Here is a 23,892-nt window from a genome sequence, read left to right on the forward strand (position 1 = left end):
GACACGACTCGGGCAAATAGGATAAATATCGAGCGTGGAAAAACCTTCGAGCTATGAATGACCTTTACAAGAGTAGGCAAGGCGACATGAGCATAAATACGTACTATTTCATCATGTCGCGTCGAACTCGGAGGAGAGGATGGGCCGTTGGCGAAGTTGGGGGTCACAGTCTTTGCCCAGCTGAGGCCTGCCCTATTGAGCTCTTTGAGACACTGCAGATGATTTTGATAAGCGGAAGATTGCCCATATTTGTATCAGGGTGATGGTGATGTGATGTGATTCGACTCGGGAAGGACCGCCGTTGGAGACCAACTCTGGCGGCAGCTGACGGTTGTTCTACGCGCAGATGAACAGCTCGAGAATTACAAATCGTACCTGAGATGCCAGGGCTGGGCGGCTGGGCAAGCCTGGGCAATTACGGAGGAGGTGGAAGGCTTGATGATCCAAAAGTTAATCTCGCTTGGAGGCTGGGTGCAGCACCCTATGTATTTATTTGCATGCATGGCTCGTGAACCCGGTCACTTGATCCCGGCCGTGTTTATGCTGATCGAGACAACGAGAGCATCGATATGTAAGAATGAAAATTGGGTTGCACCAGCTTGGGCTGGAAGGCAGGCTGACTGCATTGTGCTATCTGATGAAATCTCAGAGCGCTTTCACCAAAGATTTCTAAATGAGTGAAGATGGGCGAGCAAAGCGCACGGCGTAATGTATGGAAACTCAACCCTTGCTTCAATCAAGAGAAATTGGGATGAAGGAATACATAGAATTATGTGCACCCGGCAGCTCCCGACGGCATACGTATGCTCGTGGAAATGCGATATCCACTGACTTCAGCCAGCTAGAGAGATGGATATTTGTGCGTAGAAAGACAGTATAAAAAGAAAGGGGTCTGCCAATCTTGAAGATAAGAGAGAAACATGATGATGTCAAGCCAGCTACATGCGGAAAAGATGATGGGCAACTCTACCTCTGAGCTAATGGCTGATGGTTTATCGATATGAAAGTCAGGTCGTTTAGCTTTTGTCGGGGACAGCCGGGGTTGTGAAGGGTTGTGAGGAGCACTGAGGTTGTTTTCAGGCAATTTTCATCGACCGTTTCAGCTTGGTGAGTTTCTTTTCCAAGCGTGTCGGGAGGTGCATAACGTGCAGAAAGTTGCAGCCGACCTTGCCAGAGCGATGGTTTATCGTGAGTGTGGTCGAAAGTATGTAAAGAAGTTGCGGCCGATTCACCTGCCGCTGATCACGCCTGAGTGAAGCAACGGGGCCGAAGGTCGTTTGAATATGACCGACGGCGAGTACGACGCCGAATTTTCAAAACCGAAAGTCTTCTCCGAGTCCCTTCTGCATTAATCGTGCCCGGTGATGAGATAAGATCGTCTGGATGAGATGAGCTGACTTACATTTCAGACGGGCCAGCGCGTATTTGGGAATCCAAGAAAAGGCCTCGCTCTTTGGTCTCAGACTCTGGGGAAACGAGGGCTCTGAACTTCTGAAGATTAATCTGCAATTTCTTCTCGGGGTCAGCACACCCCCAGTCCATCACTCGTGGGCATCATGGCATCACGTGATGTTGATGCAGTGCCAAATTGCCAATACACAATTCAAATCACACGTTGGTAACATCACATCACGCCCTATCCATCACGACTCACAGGTGGACGCCAGCAATACAGTCTCCTTTTCTCCCTTTTTTAACTTCACCTGGAATCCGGGAGCGATCACGCTTCACCCTGCCTCACCGGAGTCTGAGATGATGACTGTGTTTGTGCCATGAACAGCAAGGCTCGCGTAGCGGCGTGTAGAATGCTGGTTCATCAGAAAATATTCAAACCCTCTCAAATGTTGTGATTTGAATGGCCTCCACCTGTGCTGAGCTTAGTCATACTTATCAGCGCGTTAGGTTTCCTGGGGTGAAAACAGCAAGCGACACAATAGTGTGCTCCTCGGGCCTCAGGGCGAGCCGCTTTTTGGACACAATCGTACTGGTAATATTTTCAAGGTGCCTTAGCGAACTTCAACAATCAGTGGGTAAGCCAATCAAGCAGGCCTATGTATTTCTGCCTGTTTACCCTCGGCCTAGTGATCAAAGCTTATGTATAATCGGACATGCTTCAACTCAGGAGGTCCATAAACAGGTATTTATAAACGGACTTACTTCGCGCACTGCGAAAAGCTCTTCGCGCACTGTGCACAGTGCGCGAAGAGCTTTTCGCAGTGCGCGAAGTAAGTCCGTTTATAAAAGAACTTTCTTTTTGATGGATTGTCCCGTACCTTACTTGCTGCTTCACCCCTCCACCACTTTCAGATCGATCCCAAGAAGAACGAAGAAATGTCTATCAAGTATGGAAATGATGATTCATCAAGCCTAGACTAAAAGGCACACCAAGGCTTTAAGAACCATGCAACACAAAATTTCTAGAATTTGTAAAACTGGAAGATCAAGCTTGTTCGAACAGCAGACAGGTGGCACCAACCTCGAAGCAACGGAGAAACAACGGACTCTGTAGATGAGATAAAGGGGTTTAATGAACTCATGAGGGAGAAGAATGCACCGGAAAACATCCGTTCTTGGACAAGGACAGCACATCATCGATGTGGGGCGGAGCAGGGTATGAGGCGGCAAGATTCACCTATTTACTTGGGCGCTCGGCGGGCATGCAAGGGTATAAGGGTACATGAGCATGCTGCCATTGGCTGCTGTAGCATTCCAGAGTTCTGCGGCCTGCCACAACAATCCAATTGTGTGATCATACAATTACAACCGAGGGGGATGCCCTGCCGCAGGGATCCTCGAAATGTGCGATTTGGCGAACTCAAGTATGAAGTCCTTCTTTATTAGTCCCTCTCTTGCCTGAGGCTTCCCGGTAAAGCCTCAGGCAAGAGGGGGACTTAGTTAAGTTCGGGGACTTGGATGAAGTCAACCCCGTGGCCCTACAGAATTAGCAAATTGACCCACTTAACACAAGTCCCCCCTGGTGGGAGGCTCACTGTGGCTGGCCGCGAAACGGCCCCTCCGGGCGGAGGCCCCCGGACCCCACTATGTACTGAACAACAGCCAATGTTCTTGATCTTAGAAGTATCATTGGGAATAGAGCACTTCTGATCGTCTGAAGACTGAAGTTGTTAATCAAGAAGGAAGGCCTCCTTACTCGCTAGTGAAAATTAATTGAGATCCAGTTTCCACCAAAAAACAGGTTCCAGAATGTCCTTCTTAAGCCAGCTATTTAGCTGACAGAAAGTCCTCCATTGAGGCTGTGATTTAGACTGACGCCCAGGGGCCTAACCCCAGTTGAGTGAACAGCTGGTGGGACTGTGATGAGTTCAGCTGGTGAGAGTCCCTCCCTGCGGTAAAAGCAGCCTCGCCGCCAGCGGGCGGGAAGTTTGCTCGCGTTGTATGTGCGACAGCTTAAAACGTCTTCCATCGGAATGTCATGATATGCATATGTATACGCGCTTGGTGGCCTAATGGTCGCCCTGGAGTCTGGACTTTAATGCAATTAGAGAGGGTAGCAGCCCGAACTTAGCACAAGTCCCTCGCCTGCCGGGGGCGCGGCGCGAAGCGCCTCGCACGAAACCTCGCGTCAGGGAGGTCGTACTTCTTTGTGAGACAGAAGGACAGAGATCCTGTGGGGCTACCCCTTCGGAGCTCTCAGAGTGAGGCTTTGTTAAGATCGCTAGCAGCCTAGCCTGGAAGCTGGCAGCTTCCCTTGGATCATAATGCTAAGTTGCCCCCCTTGCTTATTAGGGACTGAGGTGCATATTTGCGCAAGTCATTACAGGACCCAGGAAACCCCCTGTAAATGACCGTAACAAAAATGTATGAATTTTTTGGCAAAAACCCAAAATGGTAGGCACAAAAATGGTATGAATGGGCTTTTTTGGCCTCAATGGTAAGCACTTCAAGTGTATGAAATTTTTCTTGGGTACAAGAGGGTAGTAACTAAGATGTATGAAATTCCTGAGAGTGCACCAGAAAAACCTGTAGCCCTCCCCCCCTCAGCAGCACAGCTTGGCTTATTTTTGTTACCCCAGTGCCCCACCTTGGCAGCACACCCCAGGTTGTTTTTTTTTGCACCCCCCCCCCCCCTCGGCAGGAATGGTAGGCATTGAAAATGTATGAAAATTTGGGAAATCCTCAAAGCGTACGCACAAAACGTGTATGAATGAGGTCAAAAAATGTATGAACTTTGTCAAAATTCTGGATTTTAGGTTACGGTCATTTATAAGGGGTTTCCTGGGTCCTGTCATTACACAGTCACCTGGATAATCAACTCCAGCCATAACAATCACAAATTTATGCCACAGCGCCTCTTTGCATATCTATTTTCTCAGAGACAGAGGGATGGCTATCTCCGTGAGCATGTTGTTCAAGTTTTTTTTTTCACTATTGACCATCAGGCAGCTGCTACAAACCATACATTCTGAAGAGTTACTGGAGAGTGAAATATCTAACCATAACACACTTGAATCGCTGAGTTAGTCATCGTTTTACAGCGTTTATCGTACCAGGAGTTCAATCGTTATTTTACATCGCTTATTATACCCGGAAATTAGGGGGAAATGCCCTCAAGTTATAGCCAAAAATCTACGGAGAAAAACATATGTTAGAAGAGTACTACCAACATGCATGTAATAAGAGGAACAATATGACGGAACAGAAGAGAGCTTTTAAGATTATCAATGGGTAGATTTGTCATGAGTCAAATGGTGTTGTGCTGGATGAATTTTCAAAATATAAACATGATTACTTCGTTGTAGTTTGATTGGGAGAAAGTCCAGGTTCAAGAGCGAATGGGTAAACTATATTGGAGTCAAAACATGATCAAATATCAGCAAACTTGCCAAGCATTACCGAGTTGATTTTTGTTCATTGATGGAGCTTCAAACGAGTTGAATTAGAGCAAAGTAGAATCTGGCAAGAAAGACTGACCTGATCCAGACCATACCTGGAGAGCTTTTTTGGCGAATGATTCTCCATGGAGAGAGTTGGGCGGATTTCAAATGAGAAAGCGCTCGATCGCGAGTTTGATTAGAAGAGCAGGACTGATCAACGCCCATGTTCAGCAAATCTTCGAGCTTGGCCTTATCAAACTTGGAGAAGAGCTGTTGAAGTCTTTCTATCGAACTGACTTGGATCTCAATCATTAACTTGCCAACCCAATCGGGATGGATAAATTCTTGCAGCATGTAGCTGTCACTAGTATCTCGAAAACATTCGATTCCTTCTATCACGCCTGTCTTCATTCCAGCTCGGATTTCGACCAAACCAAGGTAATTGAGCATTCCCTGCTGGCTTGGATCCTGGGAGGTCTCAAGAGATTCGTGAGATTCAACTAAGCTCAAGCTGCTGATCAGTTGTTCCTTGAAGTCGGTCAAGTCGAGGTAAAATATTGGATTCAAATTTGAGGACTTGATCGTATGGTGATAAAATGATGGAGGAAAAAGAAACATGTTGAGCCAGTCCTACAAGAAAGAAAATCAAAAGGGATCAACCAACCGCTGCCGTATATTATTTTGTGACAATTAGAGCTACTGACTGGAAGATGTCCAACTGGGTCCCACAAATCTTGTAGCTCCTGGAGATGCTGACCATCGTAAATGAGTCGACCGACATTGTCAGAACTGCCCAAAGCGGCATTCCAAAATATATCGCCTTTTCTAACGAAAGGATTAAGTCCCGACCTACAGCCAAAAGCAAAGAGGTCACCGTCAGCTATCTATTTCTGCTTAGGATTAAAGCTTTCCTCTACGCATGGAATGAAAACCGCGGTAAAAATGAAGGTCAAGCAAGATGAAAGTTGACCTCAACATTTCAACCTCGCATTTCAGCAAGTCGGCCTTCGACATAGACTTCTTTACACTTGGCATCCACAATCGAAACACGACTACTCTGCCGGGGGAGAAAATTTCGGAATGAAATCCCCTGTCACGGAATTGGTGAACTGAGTTGGATGAATCTTCGAATTGTAATCGAGCTCGAATTACAAGTTTATTGTGAAGACTGCAGTAGGCTTGAGTGATCGATAGATTGTTCAGCAGTCGATGGCTGGTAGGTTGATTAGCCAAGTCAAAAAAGCCCTTCTGTCCCGGCTGTCGAAAATAATGAAAAGCGTGAAGCTCTTTTAGATCGATATCAAGCGGGTTTGAGGAGTCCATCTTTCTCTTTCTTGGTAACAATTCAGACATGGCTCCCCCTGCCAAGTTGGTGGAATTTATATCGGTACGTAACGAAGGTTTTGACAGGGACTTAGCTCCTGGAGCAAGATCTTCCCTATTCAGCTCAGCCATCGGACTTGGGCTTCGAAATCGGCGGCGAATAATATAGGTTTGGAAGTCGGGTGGTAGAGAATCGCAGTATCCGAGATCACTCAGGAAGACTTTGAGGACCGTCTCTTTTACTTCTTCACGACCGAAGCCCATTCTCAAGACACGGGAAACTTGATTGAGCCTGAAAAAGTCCTGATAATCCAATTGAACGAGTATGCGATATAGGATCTGAGGAAACCTCAAAATTGAGAGCTCGAACTTCGTTACAATAGTGCGGTCTCCTTTGATCAGTTCAAATGGACTGGTTGGAGATACGGACGTGGTTTTGGCTGCCTTCAATGCCAATGAGCTCGAGATTTCCGGAGAGGACAAACGAGTTCGAGCGTCAGATCCCTTCCCGCTGGCTGTACCTGTATGATTGTCACGCCTGCGTCGGTGTATGCTTGGTGTTTTTGGTATATCGTGCGTTTCTATTCGTTGGTATGCCAAGGAACGCTTCTTCACAACTGGCGGTTTCACAATTATTGTAGTCAAATTCGAACTAGTTGATTGGTCCTGAGGCTGGCCGTCCCGGAGCTCCTGACTGGATATATGCACTTGGTTTTGATCTTCAGAGGGCAGATTGTCATAGCGTGCAACTTGGGCTGCTTCATGAGGGTCCTCGACATCCAACCTGAATTTCCGTTCATTTTCAATCCCTATTGTTTTCCCGACGTATTGACCATCAGCGTCCTCGGCCGTCACAATTGCTGAATATCTCAGCCCTTCGGAATAAATCGGCGGGGATTTCAGTTCGGAAAAAAGACAATCATCTGGCTTGATAATAGCAATCTGGGGAGCTGAGTCCCACAGGAACGAGTTATCAGTATGAATTGAAATCGAAGACCGGCCGGCACTAGAGGCCGAGCTTTGCGAGTAGCACTTCATTGGCTCCTCCTCCTTATCCCTTAGATATAAATTCCAATTTTCCCATCTTTTGGAGCATTTGCAGAAACATTGAGGTCTGATCGTGGCGGAGGCTTTCGATTGATCGGTACCGGCTTCGATAATATCTTGTTCTCGTCTTGTCCCTGGGGTCTCCGTTTCTTCAGGCCTCTCCACTACCCGATCTTCTTTTTCCTCGCCAAAAATTCCCAATAACTCGCGAGGAACCGGCTCAGGTTCTGATTGATTATTTGGCCGGTCGAGAAATCTTACAGATTCAATTTCGAGGGGAGTCTTGGCTTCACAGTTAAAGTCTCCTAAAGCTCTTGGAAGTAACACTTCGGGTTCGGAGACAATTACGCATTGGAATGGAGTTTTACATGGACTCGGCTCATCGCGACCGTCTATCGCACATGGGCTTCTTGCTTCCGGTTGGTGATTCTGATTGCAAGCATCATCTGTAGAGAAATAGTTGTGCAATATAATTTCATTAAATGTTGCGAAAATATTCAGCTTCGTGTTGATGGATTAATCAAAAACTGACCAAAATCATCCAGAGCATGATCATTCCATGAATCTAGTGTTGTCGCAACTTGAGCTTGCGGGGAAGGTACGGGTGAAAATTCGATGCGACTAGAGGTACTTGGAGCTTCAGAGGATATGGAGGGTGAGCTTGAGAGTTGAGCCTCTGCGTTTGTATCTTCTGGAGATACTTCAGTCTCCAAGATTAGAACCTTGGAGTCGAGACGAGGACTGATCTTTGCCGAGCTGGATCGACGACTTCGAAGAACCTTCAAACGTTTGGGTGACGAATGGCCTTGGTGAGGCGGTGAATCAGAACAGATAATCGACTCCTTTCTCGATTCTCGGGGCGGCAACGTTAAAGGTGAAGCTAGCCGAGGCGAAACGGTCGGGCTCCTGTCTGTCCTTTCTCTGAAAGATCTCTTGCCTAAGTTTGTGGTTTCCTCTACCTGAACTTGAAGCATCACTGCCGACCGGTGTTCATCATCAACAATCGGGCTTGGCAAGTCGGCGATGGCGTCCAACTTTCGATTTCCTGGTGGCTGGCTCGGTGAATTCGGCACCAAGCCCTTTGACCCCTGGTGACGCGAGCTTTCTCCCGTTACTACCTTCCCGATTTTCTTTCCCTGTTGGAGTTGGACAGCCGTACCTTGTAGATTCGTGGTCACCTCGACTCTTTTGATTTTGGGTGACATGGAGAATTTCGGGGTTGTTTTTTCACGATAGTCGTTTGCGTATTGGCTGCAGTCCTTCTCCAGTTGACGGGGTGGTACACTCAGCAGCTTCTCTTGCTTTGGTTGATGAGAATGAGAGTCTTGGATTGAGGATGTGGAAGGCGCGGGTGGTGATTTAGACAATGCTGTGGGGACAGGCAATGCGCTACGAGCTGGGTCACTTGGTTTCTTTCTGCTGCTTTCCTGCAATTCCCTGGGTTTACTGAGATCAAGTTTATGGCCAATAGTAGATCTTGAGTGAACTTCTTTCCCAACGTTGCTACTGATGGACGATGGACCGGCGTTCAAACTCGTGCGTTCGGCGCGGCCAGCCCCGCCACCTCCCGAAGGTTCGTTGCCATCTTGGTGATCAAGTTCCTTGGGAAAAATCAAATCAGCCATAAAACTGATGCTTGCGCAGAATTCTTCTTGTAGTGGGGAATCGCAAAGCATTAAGGGCGGCAAGCTATGGGTATACACCGCGGAATGAGAGTGGTTTCCTCGCGCAAAGTGAGGTTTGCCCGTGGACTTGATGCAGCTTTTAGGGACTGTGGGCTCGGTTTTCTGCCTTGTGGGAGTATGCTTGAAGGGCTCAAGTGGAGAAAACTGGCAAGATTCAGGCGCGGACGGAGTGGGGCTGTAATGGACCATAGGGTCGGCGAATCGTACTCGTGTAGGGGCCGACGATGACCGGCCCAAGTCAGTTGTCCAACCTGATTGGATAACTTGTCCCTCAGTTGGTGGCCTTGGGAGAGCTTTGAACAAATAATTCTCAGCTGGTTTCTGCGGAAGGCTTTCAGTTAAGATGCTTCTCGGGACCAGGTGGGTCACACAAGGTAAAGAAGCTGTGGCCCTTTTGGAGGTGAAAGCTCTTGGATGGAAATTATTCGACGAGTGACTGGATGCTAATCTCTGGAGATTCAGCTTGGCTTCCTCATAGCTTTCTGTGCGTCCAAGGGGCGTTGCATCTGTTAGGTGGAGTAACAAAAATCAAAAGCACCTTTTTCCTTCAGTGTTATCCTACTTGAGAGGCGCACATGAAGAGACAAAGGACTCAACCTAGAGGTCTCCTAGCTTTCGAACATTCAGATAACTGTCGCTTGAGCCTTGATGTGGGGTTGGCGGAATCTAGCGCATCATAAGCATGTTTGGGAGCCCGTTTAGATGGCAATCGGGGGCCTTCAGCCTTATTTGGATTAGCAGATTCTCCATGTTCGAGATTCAAGAGCCTCTCAGCGTGGACCAGTGTGTGATTATGAACGGATGATAGGAATTTAGAGATTTTATTTTGTGGAACCTGGTGGCCTGCATGAAATTCTGAGTCCTGGGTAGCTTTTGGCCGTGTATCCGATTTCCTAGGGGCGATGGTATGGCCAGTTAGTTTAGCAGTTAAAATATCAAGGAAAGAACACTGATATACCTGCAGTTGGCGGCCATCTGTTGACTGGACTTCCTCGGTGAGGGGAGGAAATTGGGAAAGGCCGGTGAAGATTACCAAAAAATCACTGAGCTTCAGCTAGAGCAGAAATGAATCAAGGCTCGTAATTATCAGGCTAGTATCCTCATGATACCAGCACGTGTATCAGGAAATGGCTCATGATACCAACGACGAAAGACTCCTCGAGCCATTGCATGAACAACAAGCAACAGCCCATCACCTGGTGACCGAAGGGGGGCGATTAAACAAAAAAAAAGACAGCTACTACTACTAGCTGAAGAAAACCTATTTCCCAAATTTCCCAAGCCAAGCGCTCATTAACAACAGCAGTTGATGGAATCCTTGATTAACATAACAAACTTCGTTGATGAAATCCTTCCTTGAAAATCAAGCAACCAGCTTTTAGGTGCTTTTGTTGAATGGTTCGGCTGCATACTTGCTGTTTTCTAGAATGTGTTTCCTTCGACGGTCTTGACGCACCCAAGTACAAGAGGCCTCAAAACCAATCATGAAAAAACATTTGACTTACATATCTCGGACATTATTCTTCGAACTTCATCACAAGTTCATTTGTTCTCGCGAGGCGCGGAATGGGATCAGGTTGTTATTCCTTCTACATTTTTCTTTCCCGATTTGACAGATCTGTGATATTTTATTACAGTTGTTACACCACACTGGCCTACAAGGATGTGCACCTTTTAATATGAATCTCTGGAAATTGATAAAATCATGACTTAAAAGCTCCTTAGGAAATCCATACATCTGCCCATGTCTATATAAATATTTCCATGCAAAATCTTTAACACAAGAGTCTGTAGTATGTGCTGATATTATGGTGTGTAAGGTTACGTACAACATGACACACAAGACCAACAAAAGACAGAAAAAGAACTAAAAACATCAATCCAGTTGGGTTTGCATGCTTCACTAAGCCTATATCCGTCAACCATGCGCACGTCCCAGAAAAGACCAGACCAGCCCATCAAAGAAAAAAAGGAAACATGAAAAACAAATGAATCAATAAACAACAGGGCGAAGGAAAACGGTGGAAGGAGGGGAAGACGGACCAAGTAAATGATCACTTTACGATCCTGCGGGTCTCTCATCAGATACTCCTTCTCGATCAGTTTCTCGATCGAGGTCTTGATGACCATAGGAGTCGGCTTGAACCGTCGACTGAGTTGACTGACGACCTCTACATTAAGCTCCACGTAGGCGAGTCTCTGGCGGGTTTTCATGACTCTGACGATACAAGCCTGTATGCAAGATACATAAGAACATGTCAGGATCCATCAAGCTGTCAATTCTTTTTTTTTTTTTTTTTTGGGGGGGGGGGGGGGGGGGGGGCAGAAGACAGACCTCGGTGTGCAGCCGGCGGTCCTCCTCAACTCGGTCACTAGTCTCCTTCAGCTCGACTTTGTTTTCCACCTTGTTTGTGACCGTCTGGATCTTGATCCGGCTCATCGGGTTTGTGAACCCGTCGTTGAACCGGAACGTATCAAGCTTCTCGTTGATCTCCTTCGACCGGGGCTCCTTGACGAGGATCTTGTACTTCGCGCATGCGAGCGATTGCAGTGTCCGTTTCAGCTCCTGGTCCGTGATCATCGTCGCCGTCTTGATCTCCTGCACATTCCCACCAAACCAAATACATCAGCTGCGGAGTCAGATCATTTACCTCGTCCGATCGGAGAAATAGGATCGAGGGTGGGAGACTGACTTCATAGCTGAATTTCCGATTCTCTTCCTGGCCGTCAAATAGCAAGAGAATGATGCCAGCAAAAGTGGACACAGAGAGTTCATGGGTCGACTTCTTGAACCTGATTTTGATCTCCATATTACCCAGTTCGGTGTGCCAATTGAGCCGCCTACCAGAATGGCGGGTGGCGTAGAAGCGTTCGTAGACCTTGATGGCATCCTCGAGCACCTTGGGGATAATGCACGCCGACCGGTTCCCCAGATTGTTCAACGAGGAAGAGCCATCGGACGGCTGGTGGTTCATCTGGTTCGCTTGAGACATCGGCCACATCGATGAGGAACCAACAGTCACCGCCAGATCGAGTTGAATCCCCTGTGCGACCCCCAAAATGAGTTAATTTGATCAGTAACAAGGAATGGTCTGAAATGAGCGAGAGATGATACAAACCGGATGGTTCTTTTGGCACCAATCCTTGAAAATCTTCGCCATCTCGTTTGACATCTTCAGATCTTTCAACATGCCCTCCGAGTCTCGAGTGAACGCACTACCGGACTCGATCTTCAACTTACCCAGCATGTTCCGCTCGGTATCCTCGGAGACCGACTTGCCGAACAACAACCGCTTGGCGAGATGGTTTTTGTAATACTTCTCGAACATATCCTTTTCATTCAGATGTCTATACAAGGCAATTGTCTTGTCCAGCTGTTCTTCAATTTCTTCCTCAGTCTTCTACTTATTTTTCCACACAAATAAATGCAAAAAGGGAGAGGTTAATAATAGTGAAAGACATTTTCTGCGTGAAGAAAGATTGAGTGAGAGAAGAAGACAGATGGGAACTGACTCCTTTGAGACCTTTCTTGAGTTTGTCATCGATGAACAAGCTGATGAATTCGGCTGAGCGCTTATTAGAGTTGATGAACCCACTGAAGCCTTCATCGATACATGTCTGGAGGAGGATGTGGGAGTCAAAGCTTTCGCTGAGGAGGCCGATAAACTTGTCGCGGAGCTGGATAACATTAGTGACCCATTGAAGAGCGGCACTGTTTCCAGGTGTGGCGCCGGTGGAGACGGTATCGGTGCTCGGATTGGCACTCGTAGCCGGGCCGCCCCCGGCTTGTGAGAACAAGGCTGGCGGGGCAGTGCCATCATTGATCTGCTGGCCGCGCTCCTTGATCCAGTCGCGGATCCCTTCTTTCAAGAGCTGAAGTCCATCTTCCACGTCCAAACGGCAGAACAGTGTGTAGAGCCGCTTCAGATCACTTCGACAGTCGTTGTGAATCAGTTCCTTCAAGCCGCACGAAGAGTGATGAAGAATATCTTGGACGTGTGATTTGATGAGTTCTTCATTCAATATCAGTGTTAGTTTGTTTTCGGTTGTTTCATGGAGATAGGATTGAGACCGAATATCTTCTTCGATCAGCCGCTTTTCGACCTTGGTGAGATGAGGGTTGCACAAAGTCAGTTGAGGGAATTAAAGACAACACAAGAGAAGAATGCTTACCTTTAAGAGATACTGGGCAGCATCACCACTGCTTAACAATCGGTTTCCCTCCTCGCGATAGAATTCACGACTGTGTACGAGGAAGACGGGCTCGAAGTCAGTCTTATAGATACTCTGGCCCACTTCACCCCCGCCGTTACCGCCGTTCTGGTCGTCGATCCGTTTGATGATCTCAGGGGAATGGTTTGTAAGGTCGGTGAGCATCTCGGTGGCCGAGCGGATGACAGATGAGTTGATGGTATCGCCGAGTCGGTCGGAAGTGATCAGGGTGATGATCCCACTGATCAGGAGGGACGAGATCGGGTATTTCGGTGAGCGGATGATGTGGGTCAGAAAAATGTACAGGCCCAGGTCCCAGACCGTCGGCATTGAATCATAACCATTACCAGGTGAGGTCGTATAAACTTTATCCTGTATGGATGAAAAACAAAATATCATTAGGCCTGTTCCTTTTTTTTTTTTTTTAGGATTAATTACTAGATGAAACATACCATGTACTTGAGTACATCACGCAGCTTTTTCATGCATGCTACATGGTCATCCCAGACTGCTCGGACGGCTTTCAAGAAGCGCTCTTGGGATTGGATGACAGTGAGTCTTTCAGAAGCAGAGCCATTGACGAGAGGGAGCTGATGGGCGGTAAGGTTTGATGGAGATGACAGTGATGGCAATGATGATAGATCGGAGGTGATGGGTAGGGATGAGTCTTCTGTTGCTTTCTCTTTCCCCTTCGAGCTGCTCGAGGTCGTTCGTGGTGGTGTTCGGGTGAGGAGATTTGTGGTAGGATTTGCTCGTGAGGGGAAGTTGGGTTCGATCTGTCGGGTGGCTTGTTCGTCTAGATGGAGTGCGACCAGGTCGCGAACGCCCACGAATAGTTTTGTTCCCTGCTTGTAGAGTACCATGTTGTAGGCATATCGATAGCTGTTTGGGTGTAAGGAAGGTATGGTCAGGGAGATTGCTGAGCTGATGATGCTTTTTTTGTTTTTACTCAACTGTTCTTCGAAAGACAGCTTGGATGCGTTGTGGTTGAGGATTTCGGTGATTGCCTTTGAGAGTCTTGACCAGGTGTCGACTGCCGGTTCGCCATGCCGTTTTGTTGGCTTGACTTTTGATGACCGGCTGGTGGTGCTGTGGATGGTTTGGTGGTGGAGGTTCCGTTTGTTGGATGCCATCATGTTTTCTGATTCTGGAGATGGTGGAGGCTGCGAACGCCGGGGTTGGAGTGGGCTGAGTATTTATAGGCAGCGGGTGACCCCCGGCGACACGCTGCAAGCCCAAGAAAGGGAATCCCCCTTCACCCAATTACACATAACCAATTGGATGCTCATATTTACATCACCAAATAGCTCAAGAGTCTCCCAAACAAATCATTCCCAGGACCCAGGGCCATTGACCAGATCAGCCGGTTTGTTGAGCCTCAAACAAGTGCGGATCCAAGAGGGCAGTTCACAATTGAAACTTGCAAAAGACACTGCAACTGTGACAGACAATTACTTAATACTCTGGGTCTGTGACAACATTCTTCCAAATGGTTAAAAAGAGACTGCATTTTTCAGTCAGTTGTAGTTAAATTTACTAAGTTGTACAAGTTGTAGTCATGATGTGCTAGACAAGATGCATATTCCAAAATGAACAGCTATTGACACTTAAAATGTTAACAATTTTCTATGGTTCATCCCTTGGTAAAAATAGTAAGGAAAACTGAATCTGATATTTTCACATTTCATATTGCTTGGAGTACAATTGCAAGTTACACAGGTTTTCTTAGCTTTGACAAGGTTTGATACTGGAAGAATAGAAATCTTATGTCAACCCACTTTACTCCTAATTTGATAAGAGAATTAGCATGTCAGAAATATGCCACAAGGATTTATCCACCAGTTGGCTGATCCTCTGAAGTGGCTATATCTTACACGTATGTTCCATAATGTGCTTTTGTGCGGGATTTGAATGAAAAAAATTCTGCAATTCAAAATATTCCCTGGCACTTGGCTAAGGATATATTTGAGGATAAAGATAGGAACATTCTTGGCAAAGTTTATGTGCAATGAAGCTCACTTCTGCAATTGTGCATGATCTTGGTGAAACAAACACCATATTTCTGCAGAGAGATGCTTGTGTGTTGGCAATTGAGTGACAGATCATTTTACAAAAACTTGAGCCACAGTTACACTTGTATGGGAAGAAAGTGAACAAAGAGTTAAATTTATAAACATTGTACGCACATCAGACCACATGACACACAAATTACGGCCTGGCACTCTCTAGAGTGTGCAACACTTTCCTCCCTGGTGTATACATTGGACAAATAGATAAAAAACAAACTATTCAAAATGTGGTACCTAATTAATGTTTTGCCATGCAAGTTGAACCACTGATTTCCTCAATATTTCAATCAGATTCAAGATTATTGCCTATCTTCAGTGCCATAATAGCAATACTCTTGACAAATTTACAGTGTAATATTGCTTTTATGGTGCTGAAAATGGTCAAATCATTTCAATCTGATAAAGATATTGAAGGGATCAGGTCCTTGCCTGCAGGCTGAAAGGCTCAAGATTCTTCTTGCGTGGTTAACCTTTCAGCACAGTGATAGTACTTTGCCAATTACTGAATTCCGCCAACGTTTCATACTCCAAGCTGCCCACACCGGTGCGCTCTGCCTAGCACAGAGTCCGATAACGGCCAGTGCATGTTTGCAAATTCAGCCCAAGGGCCTTGCTTTTTATCCACTCTTTCTCTCTTGTCATTGAGTTTCTGCATCCTCTCTCGGATAACAATTCTACACAATCCTAAACAAACCATGCGATTGTCCATCCGGCCAGGCAAAACCCATGCCCAAGATCACCAGTTCCAGGGTTCAAACCAGGAGGCCAAACATCACCCGATTCCTGCTTTGCTATTCTGGAGAGTAATGCATATATTGTACTTTTTAAAAGAAGAATGAGCAGTAAAAACAATGAGAGAAAACATTCAAGTGGATTGTTGATGGATAGGTCGAGTGAAGTATCAAAGAGGATCCATGCAAAGCCAAAAAAAGAAAGAAAAATAAGTACATAGAATACATCCACATCTACATAAATGCACAAACTATGTACAGGTTCTAGTCTTATATCTTTCACCAACGAGTTTATATTTATCCGGACCTTTCTAAATGTACTTTCTATATGTTGTGCATCACCTGATCAGGGAAAGAGAGGAAGGGTGGGATAGAGAGACGACGGAGGAACGAACGGAGCCATGAGAGGAGAGTGTATTTTAGACCCATAGGATGTCTAGGAAATACCAGGAAGAAAGATAAGAAAGTGTAACAGAACCACAAAAAAAACAAACAGACAGCCAGCCAAAAAAAAAAAAAAAACGAATATGAAAAAGAAGCGATAGAGGGAGAAGAGCTATTTCGAAAAGAGGACTTCTTCGCGTTTCTCAGCTTTGACAGAATCGAGCCATTTGGAGACCATGAAGCCCAAAGCGAGGTCCCAGCCGTCGGATTTCTTGGCGATCGAGCGCGGGTCGAATTTGCGATGACTGGTCGGTGGTTGATGGGACGAAGACTCGTGGGCCGGGTTGTTGGTGGTGGGAGAAGGGATGGTGCGCGGGGGCGGACTGGACGGGTCGCGTGCTGGGTGGCTGGGCGGCGGACTCGCGTGGGTGGTCGGCTTCGGGGTCGGGATGTCGCCTTTGATCAAGTAGCGTAATTTCAAGGCCCTGCAACAACAAAGGAAGACGTCTGAGAGCCGCAAAACAAAGTTGAAGCAGAACAAGGGGCGGGAGACTCACGCAGCCCAGACTTTGATATTCTCCATCCTGCGGAAGGTCAGGCCGACCTTGAGATGGTTGGGGTTAGAGTGAGTGGCGGTGAGGGAGGAGGAAGCGACGGATTCGGCGGAGATGGAGGGCGAGAAGAAGGGCGAGGGCGCGGCGGAGTCGGAGCCGGCGGTGGGGAATCGTGAATGAAAGCCGACGGAGGCCGGGCTCCGGAGGCCGTCGCCATCGCCCCCCTCGTGCTCGTCGATCGCCCCCAGACTCGACTTCCGCAACGACCGCTCACTCATGCCCTCCGGCGACCTCATCCCGCCTCCTATACCGACTAGGTTGTGGATACTCTCGACCGGGATGAAGCCCCACGGCCGTTGCGACTTTCGGAGAACTGCATTGTACGCTAGACATAGTAATGTCCCATCCCTTTTTTGACAAAAAAAAACAAAAAAACAGGAGGATAGTCTTAATTGTTTTTTTTTTTTTTCTCTTCTGTACGGTGCATGCAATCAAAATTCAATACTTACGACAAGGAGTCCAGGAAGCCGATTCTAGATCCATATTCGCCGTGGGGAGGGACAAGATGAGAGAGGAGTTCGGGGGGCAGATGGCTGACCAAGCAGCTGAAGAGTCGGCCGAACGGATCATTCTCATGGCCATCGACCAGAGTGCCCGGGTCGTCCGGTCTGGGAGCCTTGAGCAGGAAGCGATCGTTGCGGGCCCAATTAGGCAAGAGCTCTTCGCTCTCTTCCTCGTCCTCGACTTCGGAGAACGCCTCATCCTCCGTCGTCGTCCCGTCGTCGAGCGAGATGTCGGGCACTTTGAGCTCGTGGTTCTGCGGATGACTCGACGAGAACTTGGACGACTTGATGATCTTCTTGAACACGTTCCGGTCTTTTGCCGGGGTGGATTTCTTCTTCCTGATCGCCGGGTTATTGGTGACCTCCAAATGGCTCTTCTTCCGTCGACTTCCAGTGATGATCTTCATTCCCTCCAGGATCCCATCCACACATTCCAGCCACTCTTTGACGACCAGGGCCTCTTCGCGTACTTCTTCCAGACTGACATCCTGTCGGTACTCCCAGCTCATACTGGGCAGGACGAGAGAGCCTTCTGAGTTATCTTCGTCTTGCTGTTCGACATTCTTCGCTTCAACCTGGTATTGTCGCGGGGGACTGTCCTTTTGGGACTGATCGGAGGATTGAAGGATCGAAAACTCTTGGTTGTCCATGGGGGTTGATGAACCTGGGATCCTGAACTTGTGTTCGATATTCTTCAGGCATGACAAGACTTCCAAGGACATCTTTCGTAGGATTGCCAGCGGGTCATCCTTGGTCGTCTGGGCTTGCGAGGTTGCAAAGGCCATCATCGGGCCCGAGACGGCCCGCTTTTTGAATAGCGCGAACGGATCGAAGCCGGCAGTCGCTCGGCGAGACATGAGTGCGGCGGCCGACTCGGGCCGCGAGGGGGAGGATGTGCGGGAGGAGCCGCTGAGGAAGGTGGAACGGGAGATGCGAGGCCGGGCGGCGGTTGAGAGTTCGAGGTGGGACATTCTTCGCTGGAGGTCGCCGCCGAGGTTGGAGATGTTGGCAGGGCTGAAGATGTCGGGGTCGGGGATGGTGAGGATGAACTTTTGGACGGAGCGGACGGCACGGGTGGTGAGTGAGATGAGGTTGATGATGAAGCCCTCGTTGTCCTGAAGAAGAAGGGGGTGATCGGCCGGGAAGGCTGAGAACTGGGCGAGCTGCAGGTTTTGCAAGCCGGGCGAGGAGGGGGGGAGGGACTGGCTGAGCTCGTCGTCGGCCGACCGGTTCGAGGCCACCGAGGGCGCCCTGGTTGCGGCAAGCTGGACGAGCCCCCAGGCCTGGCAGACCTGGTCCAGCTGGGCCATGACCTCCTGCCGGGCCGCCTCGAGGTCGGTGAGATTGGGCAGGGCTCGTCCTGCGGGGAACTGGGGCTGGCTGGGCTTGGGTGGGGGAGGCGCCGGCTCCGGGGGCAGGTTCTGGAGGGCCTCCTCGTCCTCCTCCGAGAGCTGGCTGGGGTCGCGGCCCGGGACGGCAAGAATCATGTTCTTGTGGCTCGCAGACCTGTGTGCGCAACAAGGAAGAGACCGATGAGCACCAGACTGGCTGCGCGGGAAGAGGGATGACTGGACCTGTTCTTTGTGGCGAGGCCATTGCGGACGAAGTAGTGCTGGAGATGGGCGATGGAGCCGAGGGCCATGACGGACTCGCGCTTGGCGGCGGAGCTGGAGAACTGGCGGGGGTTGGCTGGGGTGTAGTAGGGCATCCTGGGCCGGCTGGGGGGGTCGGAGGCCTGGCTGGCCATTGCTGCCGAGCTGGCTGGGGGGGAAGCGGCGGCGGCAGAGGGGAAGGGGAGCTGGTTGCTGCTGGCCATGGGGATGGTCGAGTTTAAGGTTCGACTGCTGGCACTCGAAGGCGGAAACCAGCCCTCGACTACCACACTCACATAAAACACCCCAGAAACAGCACGCGCAACTTGCCCTTTGGAGCATATATGCAGCTGGACAGAAGAGATCACCATTCAAGAGAAAGAAAGCATACACAATCAAATGAAAAACTGACAGACAAAGGTGGGGGGAAGCAAAAGGAGCAAAGTGGACCACTTCAAAACATGCTAACTGCTGGGAGAACCTTTTTTTTGCGGAAGACTGCATGATCAGAAGGTGGAGGATTACACTTTAACTGAGAAGAACAACAGGTTGACCATTTTCACTTTCTACTCATGAAATCAAATCTGGCAAAACTGATATGACCCACTCATGAACTCTTAAGGATGGAGATGCTAAGTACAAGCATAATCACATTCTCACACCATCCCAGCTCAAGTAGCCAGGGTATTTCTTGTAAATTAGATCCAACATATGCTGATTATATTCACCAGCAGCAGTTTCAACAGCTTTCCATAACTTTTCCAATAGTTCAAAAGGATAATGCTGCTTCAACCCAGATAAAAACTCCTTATTCTTTGATATAATCATTTTACGGAATTTCAAAATCATTATGTATTCTTGACGGGACTTCTCAATTTCATTCTCTTCATGTTTGCCCAGCTTTTCCCATTCTACCTCAGGCCAATCTTCAATCCTTGAATTCATCTTGCTCTTTAAATATTCAATAATATTGTTGGACTCCTCAATCAACTTCAGGCTAGATTTCATTCTTGCCATCTCCCAATCAAAAACATTTGATAAATGAAGATCTGTTGAGAAAAGATCTAAGATATCATTCTTATAATTTTCTTCCATAAACTCCAGAACCTCAAAACACTTCATTTTTTGAGTCTTTGACCGAAATGTAAACCATTCTTGTGGGGGACCAGTTGGTTTAAGGAATTTGTTCAACAAATTTTGAGTATTGTTTCTTGTCAGAATGTATCTTTTATCTTTCTTCTTTGATTTGTTGATTGTATTTGGTGAGTTGGAATTGATTGGATTATATTTTTCCAGTATCTCAAATAACATATCATTTTTGAACAATTGAACAAATTTTTGATCAGGATCATGGATCCATAAAGCACGATGGATTATCCTTAGGAGCTCCCGACAGAATGCATAACTGAGATATCTAAGCTCCTTTCCCTCAAGCACTGAAAATGAATGTTAGTAATGCTGCATAAACCAGTAAAATGTGTAATTTTCAGAAATAGCTTACCTTCTAATGCACTCCTGTAAGACAGGGAGTTCTCATTTCTGAGAATTCCTTTGGTGGTATAAAGCCAGGTACCATCATAATCTAATGCTGAGTCTCCATATTTAAATTCAAAGTTTTTGACCATACAGAATGCAGCAATATCCTTTGTGCCCTTTGATTGATAAAACTTCTTCAAAGCCTCCCGAGTTGTCAATTGCTGTCGGTACATGTAATCAGCTGTTTCAAACACATGGTACTGAAGTCTCAATGCAATTTCTTCTTGCTTGTCTTTGCTGGGAAGATTATGATCTTTCCTATTTCTAACTCTAAATGAATCAATGATTTTTAACAGGTCATTCAACTTGACCATCTCATCCTTTGAATCAAGTGGCTGGTCTTCTTCATGTAAAGTAGAGAGATTTCCAGAATTGGCAATGAGGCTATGCCTTTTCTTGCTACTTTGTTCCAAATCAAACTCCTGGTCAGGGCCAGGGGTATTGTGGGATTTTGGCTCTCTTGATTTAATTCTATTAGCAATGTGTTTCTGGAGACCTTCTAGCTTTTGAATCTGTCCCAACAATCCAATTTCAGCATCTGGGTCTTTTCCCTTCCATATTTTCATTATATTTAAAAACATTGGACTTGATTTTGTGTCTGTAGATATGCTTTGCATGTATTCAGACTTTGTTTTTTCCAGACTTTCACTAAGAGTAACAAGATCATCCCAAAGTGATTTCTGTTGATCTGGAGAGTAATTTTCAGGAAAAAAGAAAATAAATTTCAGCATAAGAAGTCAATTGAGAAATATATATTGATCAGAATCAATTCCACACTTTGCTTACCCTTTTTGGGGAATGTGCCATCTAGTTGGCTTAACTTATGGACACTAGCTACATACTCCCTGACTCTTTGCTCCTCAGCCTGAGTGTATAAAACAGCTGGAGGACTTGGATGCAAATCTGGAATTTCAATACCTGAATCTAAGATTCAAAATTTCTGTATTATATCTGCTAGACACTCCATGTTTTTTGTTTCTTCAGTTTGAGGGGGATCAGATAACTGATCTGGGGGATTTGGAATCAAATCTGAAATCCCAATGCCTGGATCTGAGATTCCCAATTGCCTCATGTCACCATTGTGGAATTTGCCTGCCATTTCAAAATAGGGAAATCAGTTTGGAACAAAACATCAGCCATGGTAATCAGGTTGAGTTATATTTGCTAAAAAAAAGCAGGAGAAGTGAAATGAATTGAAATTAATCACTCAGTGAGTTCATGGTTTGACCTCCTTGAGAGAAGAGCCAAATTGAAAACAAGACTATGTGTTGAAAACCCAAAGAGAATTCCATTTCAGTTGTTGATTCAGAGATAAGATATGGTAAGGTGGAATTCAAAGAATGTGTCAGGAAATAAATGGATGGGGTGATGTAGATGGAGGACTTGTGTACTACCCAATAATCCGATTTATAACAATGCAAGTGGCTGTGGTTGGTTATAGAGTGAGGTGACTGATTTACCACTGGGAATCTGGTCACTATTTATAGGGAATGGATTCAGGAATCAGTTTCAAGTTGATATGCAGAATTGTTATTTGACTTGTGTGATATCTAGATTACTGGTAAAAAAACTTTTGAAACATGGGATTGATGCAAAAATAAAAATTCCTGTAGAAACATGACTTTAATGAAACAGGAAGTTCCCAAAACCTATCAAAGTTGGAACCACAGCTTACGTGATTATGCTACATAATTTCCTTGCTATGTAGAGGAAATTGTACATCCCCATATCAAACTTGACAGCACAAAGAGTAAGCAGGTGTAAAATTACATTTTGAGAATTTAAGATATGTAAATACATGCCAGAGAGATTTTTCCCAGTTGGAGAAGCTGTATAGACTGTTCAACTGGGTTAGATACCTCTGGAAAAATGATGTGGTGCATGAGAGTATCTCCAATGGAGCCACAGTTTGGCAATCAGGGGCAATTGTTTATGGCCCAGGTCACTGCCAATGGGGTTGTCTTGGTTATAACCCCCCACTATAAGGTTTATTGGGGGCAGCCAATATCATTAGAGAATCTGCCGTTGGACTCGCGGCAGGTACCCGGCACCCGTTGGCAGGTACCTCCGGCACCCGCCCCGCACCCGCGCGCGGGTGCCGGGTGCGGGTACTACGGGTGCCTGTTTTTTGGGTAAAACGGGTGCGGCACCCGGGTACCTGCCCAGGTACCGCCCCAGCTCCCCCGGATGCGGGGGAGTTTGGGTCGTCCAGACGAAGAGGCTACAGCATAGCCTCGTCGTCCGGGAGGAATCCCTTCCGGGAGACGAGGCTGTTGTAGCCTCGTCGTCTGGGAGGAATCCCTTCCGGGAGACGAGGCTGTTGTAGCCTCGTCGTCCGGGAGGGATCCCTTCAGTGAGACGAGGCTGTTGTAGCCTCGTCGTCCGGATCCCTGGTAGAGGACGAGGCTACAACAGCCTCGTCTCCCGGAAGGGATCCTTTCCGGCGGCACCCGCCGGTACACCGCCGGTATCCCCGCGGCACCCGCCGGCAGGTGCCGGGTACGAGTGCGGGTGCCTATTTTTCAGGTAAAACGGGTGCGGCACCCGGGTGCCGCTGGCACCCGGGTCCAACGGCAGATTCTCTAAATATCATAATGGTCTCCCAAGCTGGGCGGGGACCACCAATACATCACAATTATCCCTTTTTTTTTGTAATGTATTGGCGGGCCCTGCCAACATAAAGATTGCTCTGGGAGACCAATAGTATATTTTTCTTGCCAAGCTGGGTGGGTCTTTGGCTGGGGGGGAAGAGGCAGAGGCAGAGGGGAAGGGGAGCTGGTTGCTGGCCATGGGGGATAAAGCCTTTCTGGTTTAAGGTTCAACTTTTTCTGGCACTTGGCGGTGGAAACCAACCAACTGGGGACTCTCACCAAAATACATAAACTCACCCAAAAACAGCACGCTCAGGATGAGCAACTTACCCTTTGGATCATGGCTGGACAGGCTCTGGATTCAATCAAGACAAAAGGGCTGAGAAGTTAAAGAAAGCAAGAAGGCAAGCAGAAGATATACCCAACAACTGAGAAAGGGTAAATAGAGGGAACAGGAGTAGAATGGATAACTTGAGAAGTACGGATATTGAATAAGAAGAATTGTGAACAAAGGAAAGAGGAAACAGAAGTTAGACTAGCAGAGATAGGAGATCAATTTTTTTCTGTATTCAGAAGAGTGCACCAGAAGTTTGCTGATCAAACTGAAAATAAAAGGACAAATCTTGATCATTTTCACAGTCTACTGGAACTAAGTACCACCATTCAATTTCATCAGGGTCATGGCTACTCAAATATTATATTGACTCCAGGCCAGGCCAGATAGGAGGGATACTTCTTCTGGATTAAATCCAGGATATGAAGATTTAGTT

The 23,892-nt window shown here is 47.1% G+C and overlaps 3 protein-coding genes across 3 annotated transcripts; all 3 read right to left on the reverse strand.

Moving 5' to 3' along the window:
• Nucleotides 1-1,228: 1,228 nt before the first annotated feature.
• On the reverse strand, nt 1,229-9,865 carry PtA15_15A365 (uncharacterized protein; the record flags this gene model as incomplete). The annotated part of the gene is made up of 7 exons (XM_053163564.1): nt 1,229-1,343; nt 4,933-5,465; nt 5,540-5,684; nt 5,806-7,651; nt 7,738-9,396; nt 9,488-9,783; nt 9,849-9,865. 7 exons carry the CDS (start codon nt 9,863-9,865, stop codon nt 1,229-1,231), a joined length of 4,611 nt encoding a protein of 1,536 aa, XP_053027527.1.
• A 928-nt stretch (nt 9,866-10,793) lies between these two features.
• PtA15_15A366 (uncharacterized protein) lies at nt 10,794-14,238 on the reverse strand (the record flags this gene model as incomplete). Its single annotated transcript, XM_053163565.1, has 9 exons — nt 10,794-10,799; nt 10,934-11,122; nt 11,226-11,489; nt 11,584-11,934; nt 12,010-12,291; nt 12,404-12,994; nt 13,064-13,474; nt 13,555-13,984; nt 14,057-14,238. 9 exons carry the CDS (start codon nt 14,236-14,238, stop codon nt 10,794-10,796), a joined length of 2,706 nt encoding a protein of 901 aa, XP_053027528.1.
• A 2,220-nt stretch (nt 14,239-16,458) lies between these two features.
• PtA15_15A367 (uncharacterized protein) lies at nt 16,459-21,112 on the reverse strand (the record flags this gene model as incomplete). The annotated part of the gene is made up of 6 exons (XM_053163566.1): nt 16,459-16,771; nt 16,844-17,248; nt 17,350-18,909; nt 18,978-19,345; nt 20,328-20,431; nt 20,497-21,112. 6 exons carry the CDS (start codon nt 21,110-21,112, stop codon nt 16,459-16,461), a joined length of 3,366 nt encoding a protein of 1,121 aa, XP_053027529.1.
• Between the last annotated feature and the right edge of the window lie 2,780 nt (nt 21,113-23,892).

The sequence above is a fragment of the Puccinia triticina genome, chromosome 15A (assembly GCF_026914185.1).
Source record: "Puccinia triticina chromosome 15A, complete sequence".
NCBI classification, from domain to species: Eukaryota; Fungi; Basidiomycota; class Pucciniomycetes; order Pucciniales; family Pucciniaceae; genus Puccinia; species Puccinia triticina.